A 10,023-nucleotide genomic window follows, 5' to 3' on the forward strand; every position below is an offset into this window, starting at 1 on the left:
TGCTACCTAGAGGGAGAAGCATTCAGGACTCTTTGGCTCTATGTCCATCCCTTGCTGAGAGCTTTGACCTCTGACACCATTGGACCCATTCCCAACTGGCACATAAAAGGTTATTTCTGATCATGGAAGGAGCTTACCCAGGACAAACAGGAGAAATTGTGGCACAGCTGGTAAGTGAGTGGGAGGACTCTTCCTTTAGTCCTGCAAGGAGGCTGAGAACCCCCAAGAAGGGACAGAGGAACACTGGTCTCTTCCACCAGTTATTCCTTGGGGCCTTGGTCCACTAGGGAGCTGCAAGTTGTGGAGATCATTCTTTGCCTTCTTTTTACAGCAGAGGCTCAGAGGTTTGGGTCCATGTTCTCCTGGTCCAAGGCTGCATCTTCATCATTTGGAGATTCCTGAATCAGAGCCAAAAAGCCCAGTCACAAGCTTTTCCTGTTCTCTAGGCCATAGCCTGGGGGGCCAGCATTTATTTCCTCCTACCTCCATCCCCAAAAGAGCCAGTAGAGGGCTCTGCCATCCCAGGGTTCTATTGGGCCTTCCCTCTGTCCCAGCCTGCCAAAGTCACAGGCCCACCACTAGGTGACTCTTTTTTTTTTTTTTCCAATAGTGTAGGGGATTGAACCCAGGGTCCAGGGCATGCTAGGCAAGTGCTCCACTCCTGAGATATACCCCTAGCCCTTTTTAAAAAGATTTGAGACAGGGTCTGGCTAAGTTGTCCAGGCTGGCCTCAAACTTGCCATTCTCCTGCCTCAGCCTCCTGTGGTTGATTCCCTCTTACCAGATGGAGGTCTCTGCCCTGCCGCAGGGTGGCATAGTAGTGCAGCACACGGGGGTCACAGTGAACCACCATGGGGTCAAAGTCTAGTACACGCAGGCCCTGTAGGCTGCGGGCCCGGGAAAGGGCCACATAGGCTTGACCGCTGGCAAACACGCGTCCCAGAGAGATCTCCACACAATCTAGAGACATGCCCTGGGGGATGGAGAGACAGAGAGAGACAGTTTAGTCTGGAGTCCCCTGCACCCAAGAGCTGATCCTTCACCAGCCCAGTGACTGCCCCCAGATCTCCTCACTCAGTCCAGAGAGGCTCCAGCAGAGGGAAAGCCTAACTGAAGACGGGGTCTGAATACAGGGGGACATGCATGGATTCAGGGTAAGAAGTGGGGCGGTGAAAGGAAAGAGCTCAGGCTCTAGGTCACCCAGGTGTGAAACTGAATCCTAGCTGTGTGACCTTGGACAAGTTCCTTAGTCCCTTAGTGTTCTTCTCTGAGAAAGGGGAATGATTATTAATTACATGTACTTTATATAGTTTTTTTTTTTTTTTGTACTAGGGTTTTAACCCAGGGGTGCTTTACCACTGAGTCCCATCCCCAGCCCTTTTTATTTTTTGAGATAGGGTCTTGCTAAATTGCTTAGGTCCTTGCTAAATTGCTGAGGCTGCCCTTGAACCTGGGATCCTCCTGCCTCCCAAGTCACTGAGATTATAGGCATGAGCCACAGCACCCAGCTTCTTACTGTTTTTGTAGGGATTAATGTATCTGGTAGTGGCTCAGCAAATGGAAAACGCAAAGAGGAAGTGACTTATATCCTTCCCTGGAGAAGGGCTGCGAAATCTACTAAAGAAAGGTCTATTCTGAGGACAGCGAGGAAGAAGGTTTATTTTACTCTTGATCTGGAACTTTCCATTTAGGTCATAGGCTATAAGGCCTTCAAGGCACACAACCTAACATGTCCCAGGTATATGCTGTCTACTCTCTGCCCTGCTCTGTCCCCACTCCCTCGCTGAGTGGTCACCTGGCTCTTGTGGATGGATATTGCCCAGGCCAGCTGGAGGGGCAGCTGCTGGCGACTGAGGAGTTGGCCCCCAGTGGCCTGAACTGTCCAACGGTCAGCATGGATGACCTCAGTGACTCCACACAGGAAGCGCACTCGGGGCAGCCCTGAGGAAGGCACAGAGAAGTCCCACCTTTTAGTCCTGCTTCATGGCTGAGAGGAGAGGTCTCTGGCCTTTTCCTCCCACACTTTCCCCAGGCCCTACTGCAAACCCACACAGCACAACTGACCTTCCCTATCACTTACCTCTCCCTTCAGTCTCGAACCCGACTACTACACCTCGGGCACCGTTCACCAGGCCCCTGGACACAGCTAAATTCTTCACCAGCATCACCTGAGGGGGAGGAGGACTAGAGAAGTGGCAAAGGGCCCATCCTTACACCTGGATCAACTCTAGCAGTCACTATCAGAGGCCAAGGGCAGGGGGTTATCATCAAGGGGTACCCAGTCCCAATCCTCAGCTCTGCCACCAGCTAATTCTGACCCCTGGGGCAGTCAGCCTTAATTCCCAGGATCTCAGTTTCCCCTGTGTCAAAGGGGAATACATTTGCTCAGTTTGCCTCAGGAGGAAGAGGTAAAGCCTGTAAGGTCACCTATATCACTGGGCTACAGAAATGATCAGATCTCTTATGGGGCCACAAATCTTGAGGGATGGCCCTTGGGTCCTGCCACCCTGGTCTCAGCCACACTGTGCCTTTGTTTTCCCTGTGGGTACCCTCTGGGCCCAGAGGAAAGTCTCCCATTCTGCTCACCCCACTGTTATGGGAGGGATGAGGACTCAGCCATCTAAAAGGTACATGACTAAAGACAGCCAGGAGGGAGGTGTTTCAACCCCCATTTTAGAAACAAGGCAACTGAGCTTCAGCAAAGGGAACGGACTTGCCCAAAGTGACATTGCTTGGAGGACCTCCAGGAGTAAGAAAAGGAGGGCGGTGGAAAACTGAAGGTAAAAAGGTAGGTGGAAACCAGATGGAGGTTTTTGTGAGGTCACAGCTGGTGCACTGGCTACAGAATGGCCTGGGCAGAGGGATTAGGGAGGCTCATACAAGACAGTCCAGATTGCCAGGGTCTAGACCTAGTTTCCTACTTACCTGGGCCCCCAGCTTTAGCTGAAGGAGCCGACCAACAGGACACTGGGCATCCAGGGTCCTGGCTAACTCAGGGTTGCTATCCATAGCCTCAAAGCTATGTACCTCACCTGGAAAAAGAGAGATGGAAAAACAGGATTATGAATCATTGACTAGTGGCTCAGCTTCTAAAACCACATATTAGACCATGGTATGGGAGATAGGCCACTCAGACCTAGTGGGTGCTTTGGAATCAGTTTGCCCAACCTCTTAAGATCACAGTTACATCTGCAAATGTAAGGGTCTTTATGGTCACAGAGGTTGTTGAGACCCTGGATATCCAAATGACCCTAAAAGCCCAGGCTGCCTGGGGGCCACACCTGCCTGATGACCCCTCCCAGCTGGTCTTACCTAGTCCTGGATCTCTAATTACCTGGCAGCTCCTGCAGCCGTTTCTCATTGGTGAGGGCCACGTCATCCTGGTGGGTGCAGAGCCTTGTGGCCACAATTCCGTCTCGCCCTACCTTGTGGGCAGCTGTGGCCCTGAGCTGGCGGGTCACCTCATCAGAGCACCTGTGGGGGCTGGGCTATTAGGCAGAGCTCACTTACACCAGAGGAGGTGGGGAACATGGGCAGTATGGCCCGAGCAGCAGGCTACAGGTCAGGTCTGAGGACTGGAAAAGGGTACCAGGGTCAGATATGCTGGCTCCCAGGTTGGCCAGTTTGTCCTTTTTCGACTTGGACCCCAGATATGGAGAATGAGCATGGGATTGGGGTGCTAGCTGTGATCACATGTAAGTGCCTTTTCTGTGTCTGTTCCCCCAGTAGGAGCTGACCAACATCCCACCCCAAAGTGTTTCTGAGAAAGCTGGAAATGAGGAGTGAACATAGGCCAGAGGTTTGCAGGCCTGGGACAAGGCACTGATGTAGATAATACTGGCTACCCTGTCATCAGATGGCCCTCCAACGTACAATTTTCTAGCCACTTGCCTGCTGCCTTGGATGAAATAGCTAGCCTGTATTTCTATCTTCTCTCGTGTCAAGCCACTTTTCACACGGAGGCCCAGATGCAATAGCCACCAAGTGAGAATAGCTTGGAACCTTCTCTGCCTACACTGCTACTTGGCCTTCCCCACGTGTCAGTGTGTGCTGTGCTCCCTCCCTACCTGCTTCCCAAATCTACAAAAAGTTTCCCCAGGCATAGACTCTCCGCCACCTGAGTCCCATCCCAATCAGACCTATCTTTCCAGGTCTAGCTCTGCTCACCTTCCTGGCCTCCTTTCCATTTCCACCTTAAGATAGGCACAGCACTTTAACTTTGACCTCAGCAGGTAGATGTCAGGTCCATAACCTTTCCTTCCCTACTAATTGACCCTGACCCTACAGGGTCCCAGAATAGATGGAGCTTGGGTTTTAAGACTCAGATCTGGGTTCAAGTCCCAGCTCAGCCACTTACTGGACATAAATTTGTATGAGTCACTTCACTTCTTTGACCCAGTTTCTGCATCTGGAATGGGGATGTTGACATTTCTGAACCCCTGCATGTCTATCTGTCCATCTTTTTTTCTTCCTTGATACCTATTCTATGCCAGCCTTTGTGTTGGGTGATAGGAATTCAAATCCAAGGGAGGCTGGGTCCCCCACTTGCAGGGACCATGTTTTTGGAGTCATCGACTGCCATCTGTCCTGAGTTGACCAGTGTCCTGTCTAAAACTCCTCTTTTAGTGGACTACTTACTCCTGAGAACAGGCATCTCTCCCCCTACCCTGGGTCACTGTGCTTGGTTCCTCACCCCATGGTCCCTTCTCTACCTGCCAGGGCCTACCTGCCCAGCCTCACAGCCTGCAACAGAGAGATGAAGGTCTTGTCCGCCTGCCTCCACACTTCAGTCAGCTCCAGGGTCACTGGCACACACCTCTTCCAGCTCTTGGCCTGTTTGGGGTCAGGGTGGGGGTGGGTCAGGGAACACAGCTACCCCCACGGGGGGGGGGCAGGGCCAGGGGGTGAGTGGTACCTGGAAGCAGAACTGAGGGGGTTGGGAGCCCTTGGTCACTGGTGGCAGCTGCAGGAAGTCCCCACAGATAATGAGCTGGATCCCTCCAAATGGCTTGTTCTGTTGGCGGACAGCTCTGGAGGGGAGCAGGTAATGCTTTAAAAAGGCTAAGTAGACAGTTCCACTTGGGAAATAACCAGATTCTGGCCTCAGTTACTACCCTCACCATATATACTAACCTGGCCACAGCCTCCAGCTTATCAAACAAGTCTGCCTCCACCATGGAGATCTCGTCAATGATCAGCCTCTGGCAGTTCAGCCAGGCCTGCCGTACGCCTGGCCGCTGTGCCAGAGCCACACACTGGGCCAGGGGAGCCTTGCCTGAGCCGATGCCTGTGAATGCAACTACTCAGCCTGAACTGAGACCCCAGCCCCCATCAATGCTGTCCTCCTTTCCCTCCACCCCAGAGGTCTGACTTGCTTTTATCTCAACCCCTAGGGGTTCCCACTTACCTGCAAAAGCATGGAGGGTAGTGCCCCCAATGTGGCAGGCTGCCACCCCAGTGCTAGCAGTGGCCACTGTGCCTGTGGGGGGCAGTGAGCCCAGGATCCGCTTCAGCAGATATGACTTCCCAGTCCCTTGACAGGAGGCAAAGTCAGGGCTGCCTGTTCTTCCATCCTACCCCCACCCCCACCACTGTCCCCTCCACCCCTACTCTGCCCCTGCTACCTGCGCTCCCAGTGAAGAAAATGCTCTTGCCTTTTAGGACAACCCTCAGCACTGCAGCCTGTTCCTCAGAAAGCTGTGTCTTGGTGGGGAGCAAGCTCAGCCTCTTCACAGGTAGAGGCCACCTTGGGGCTTCCTGGTGGAGACAGGGCTGTCTCAGAGCCTCCTCCCACCTCCCCAGACATTACTACCACCCTTCTTGATCTGTGTTCAATACAGACTATTGGCTTTCTCCCTTGGTTGGCTTCACTCCCTGGTACCCTAGGACAGCTCTGGTTCACCTGGAGATCTTGCCAGTAACTATTGGGTCTCTCCTCATGCCCTGAAGATCCCCAGTGTATGGGTCTGGATCCTCCCTCAGCTTCCTCCTCTGGGTTCCTTCACTTTTCTGGTTCTCTCACTCAACTTTTCTTCTCACTTCTCCTCCTATTTCAAAATTCTCACCTCAAAATATCCAAGCAAAACCCTGCCCAACTAAGGCCTCTTCTTGTTCTATCTTTAGCTTCTCGCCAGCTTAGTCTCAAAACCCTGTGGTCAGCAACCAACCTGCCCCAGTCCAGAAACGGTTGTCAGACCACCAGACATGTTTCCCTCATCTTTTTTTTTTTTTTTTTTTCAGTTTTCAGCGGACACAACATCTTTATTTGTATGTGGTGCCGAGGATCGAGCCCGGGCCACACGCATGCCAGGCAAGCACGCTACCGCTTGAGCCACATCCCCAGCCCTGTTTCCCTCATCTGATGGGAATGTTGACTGTCCAGACACTGCTGACTGCTTCACTTCTCCCTAAATACATTAATATACTCCTAATTTTCCTTTTTTTGTGTGTGTATGTGTGTACAAGGGATTTGAACCCACGGATGCTTAATCACTGAGCCACATTGTCAGCCCCCCTCCCCCACTTTTAAATATGTTTTATTTTGACTCAGGGTCTTGCTAAGTTACTTTGGACCTTGCTAAATTGCTGGGGTTGGCTTTGTACTCACAATCCTCCTGCTTCAGCCTTCAGAGCTGCTGGGATTATAGGCATTGATCTATTTTGCCTTCTTCATTTTCTTTTTAAATTTACTTTGCCTTCCATTTTTTTTAAGCTGTATTGGACACAGTACCTTTATTTTATTTATTTGTTTTTTAATGTGGTGTTGAGGATCGAACCCAGGGCCTCGCACATGCTAGGTGAGCGCTCCACGGGTGAGCCCCCTACTTTGCCTTCTTAAATCGCCTTTTCTGGCGTTCTCTTATCTTTTATTATGGCCTGGACTCTCATTACCTGTTCTTGCTTATTCAGGTTCAGGTTTTACATATGGGAAGCACAGAAGAGTCCAACGACCCTGTCATACTCTATGATCTATGGCATCTCTGAGCTCACAGCTGTTCCCTGAATATCGCCACAGTCTAGTCCCCCACACTTGGGCCTCCTTGGTCTCTTCCATCCTAATGATTAAGCATACCCAATCCCAAAGACGTGCCCATTCTCCCGATCTCACCATGCTGGGCTTGGCTCCAGTCCCAGGTTCCATCGGCTGCTTGGCCAGCGTGGTGTCTAGAACCCGCGTTGCTGCCACACGCCGCAGCTCCTCCGGCTGCACTGGGCTGATGGTGACGAAGTCGCGGGGTCGAGGGTTGAGCAGCTTCGCGCGGGCGGAGGCAGGCCCGGGACCCGGGTCCGCAGCCAGCTTCAGACGCAGCGTGCGCAAGAAACGCCGTAGGCGGTCTGGGGGGCAGTCGGAGAGCAGCAGCTGCACGGCGCCCGCCCGGGGAACGGCGTCTGCTGGGAGCCTCAACGTACTGCGCCCCGACGCGGCGAACCGTGTGAAGAGACGCGCGGCGCGCAGGGGAAAGCAGCGCGGCTGCCCGGCTGGCCCCGGAGCCTGCAGCCGCAGCATCAACTCACGGCGCTCGTTTCGGCCCAGACTCAGCTCTGCGGTGCTTAAGGTCTGGCGTTTCCGTGGCTGCCCTCCTGGGCTCAGCTCCTCCACCGCCACACGGCACCGCAGGTCCGCTTGGTCACCTTCCGCTGCCGCCACCTGGGTGCTCGAGAGCATTGCTACCACCTCTGCAAGTCTGCGAAGAGACCGGAGCATAGAGGTCACAGAGATTCAGGATATAATAGGTGGTATAGAGTCTGTAACCCGGAACCCTGTCACACAGGGTCATGGACATTCTCACTGGTAACACAAGGAAGTCACTAGAAACCGTAAAAGGTCCCTGGGGCAAATCGAAAGCCCACTCTAGAAATATACCCTAGGGGCAGCGTCAAAAGTATCAGAAACTGAGAAACCTCGGTTGTCCTGCTAGGACAAAAAGACCTGCTTTGCTTTGAGACCCAGAACCAGCACGGTAATCGTCATGGTCCTCTCTCGGAAAATCAAGGGAGTCTCAAGTGTGGAGATGGGAAGGGGACTTACATGAAATGTGCGCCTTCTGTTTTCCAAGTTAGGTTTATGGGTAGCCAGGCAGGTCTCTATTACAGAAGTGAAAACAGACTGGGAGAGACAAACTTTTTTGCCTTTGATAAAACCCCACTACTAGTAGGTCTCACGGTCAGTGTGATTCTAATGCCCGGAGTTTCCCACCTCCAAGGTGGGGGTGGGGTGGAAAATATTTGGCAAAGGAATTCACAGGTAAATCCCGGGGTCCCGGAAAACCCGGAAACCGTGCTCCCTCCGTCTGACCCGCTCATCTGTACCTTCCCGACGGGGACCCCTACAAGAACCAGATTCTCTGCCTCCCATTTCAAAGGTCGAGCAGGAACTCACTTGTGCGGGGAGTCTCAACAATAAACCGGCAGACAGGCGAAGCTGACAAACTAGGAACTTTCAAATACTTGGGATAGAAAAATCAACCTATGACAGGTCGGGTCTTTAAATCCTTCAGCCAATCAACAGCGTGGGCGTGCCCATGGGGGCGGGGCTTTCGTGGGTTCCCACTTCCAAAAGCTTGGGTCTTCTCAATCGCACCCCCGAGGAAAGTTATTTGTGACACCCCAGTCTACTTCCTCCGGTATATGATTGAGCGTGGTGTAAGGAGGCAGAAACTGCTTTGATTGGCTTGAACTTCTGCTCTAGTCTCACAATGCAACTCTGAAGTTTTGAGAATTATTCTATCAACACCCTCCCTCTTCCCTCTAGCTCACACGCTGCAGCTCACTCTGTTTCCACTCAGTACCATTGTTCACTTCCGAGTAAATCACCCCATGGCTTACCAAGTCCCCTATCTTGCTCCACAACACTCTTCACCCTTCACTGCCCTTTTAAGAATCTTTTTTTTTTTTTTTTTTTGTCATTTGTCTTTCCCTCCCTGCTGATGCCCATAGGAAAGGAACTCTGAAACCTGTGCCAGGTGTCAAAAGGGTATAAGAAAAGGAAGGATTCCCAGGCTTCAGGGAATTCTTTTTTTCTGGGGGGGGGGGGCGGAGGGGAGGGGTACTGGGGATTGAATTCATGGGCACTCAATCACTGAGCCACATCCCCAGCCCTGTTTTGTATTTTGCTTAGAGATAGAAACTCTTGACAGAGTTGCTTTTGCTGAGGTTGGTTTTGAATTCGCCATCCTCCAGAGCCCATGTGATTACAGGCGTGTGCCACTGAGCCTGGCTCTTCAGGGGATTTTTTTTTTTTTTTTTTTTTTTTTTTTTTTAGTTGTTGATAGACCTTTATTTTACTTATTTATAAGCGGTGCTGAGAATTGAACCCAATGCTTCACATTTGCCAGGCACATGCACTAGCGCTGAGCCACAACCCCAGCCCTTCAGGGGATTCTTAAACCTCTTGTTATACTGGATGCTCTGAGAATTTGTTTTTAAATTCTCATTCTCGTTTTTGCCTCGTCAAAACTTGGAATGACAAGCTAAAAGATTTTTACGGGTGAGTACAACCACATCATTTTACAGATAATGATAGCTCCCATATTTCTTTCTGTGTGTGTGTGGGGGGGGGGGTGTGAACCCAGGGTACTTAACCCCACCCATTTTTTTTTCCTTTTAATTTTGAAACAGAGTTCCCACTGAGTAGCCTAGGGTCTCACTAAATTGCTAAATTGCTGAAGCTTGAATTTCTATTCCTACTGCCTCATCCTCCGGAGCTGCCAGGATTATAGACATTCACCTAAGGGACCAGCACTTTTCTTTTCTTCCTTTTTTGGTACTAGGGTTTGAACTTAGGGCACTAGACCACTAAGCCACAATCATCCCTATTTTTTTGTATTTTATTTAGAGACAGGATCTCACTGAGTTGCTTAGTGCCTTGCTGTTGCTTAGGCTGGCTTTGAACTGGTGATCCTCCTGCCTCAGCCTCCCGAGCTGCTGGGATGATAGGCATGTGCCACTGTCACGGCACCAGGCTACTTTTTTTTCTTTTTCTTTCTTTCTTCTTCTATTTTGGTGGAGGTGCTGGAGATCGAA

The 10,023-nt window shown here is 51.4% G+C and overlaps 1 protein-coding gene across 1 annotated transcript; it reads right to left on the bottom strand.

Moving 5' to 3' along the window:
- Positions 1-338: 338 nt before the first annotated feature.
- On the bottom strand, positions 339-7,675 carry Pif1 (PIF1 5'-to-3' DNA helicase). The gene is made up of 12 exons (XM_076848625.2): positions 7,109-7,675; positions 5,625-5,757; positions 5,408-5,533; positions 5,134-5,287; positions 4,916-5,030; positions 4,727-4,833; positions 3,335-3,474; positions 2,926-3,032; positions 2,081-2,168; positions 1,796-1,941; positions 782-973; positions 339-398 (listed from the first exon to the last, which is right to left on the bottom strand). The coding sequence occupies exons 1-12, from the start codon at positions 7,664-7,666 to the stop codon at positions 339-341; spliced, it is 1,926 nt and encodes a 641-aa protein (XP_076704740.2). The 5' UTR covers positions 7,667-7,675.
- Between the last annotated feature and the right edge of the window lie 2,348 nt (positions 7,676-10,023).

Source organism: Callospermophilus lateralis, chromosome 3 (genome assembly GCF_048772815.1).
Source record: "Callospermophilus lateralis isolate mCalLat2 chromosome 3, mCalLat2.hap1, whole genome shotgun sequence".
NCBI lineage: Eukaryota > Metazoa > Chordata > Mammalia > Rodentia > Sciuridae > Callospermophilus > Callospermophilus lateralis.

What these genes read in the sequence shown, in the direction of transcription:
- Pif1 (XM_076848625.2), bottom strand. Translation starts at nt 7,666, where the DNA reads ATGCTCTCGAGCACCCAGGTGGCGGCAGCGGAAGGTGACCAAGCGGAC. An exon ending in TTTCTTCACTGGGAGCGCAG is followed by an intron (nt 5,534 to 5,624) that starts GTAGCAGGGGCA and finishes CCTCCTGTCAAG; the next exon opens with GGACTGGGAAGTCATATCTG. An exon ending in AAGCTGGAGGCTGTGGCCAG is followed by an intron (nt 5,031 to 5,133) that starts GTTAGTATATAT and finishes GCTCCCCTCCAG; the next exon opens with AGCTGTCCGCCAACAGAACA.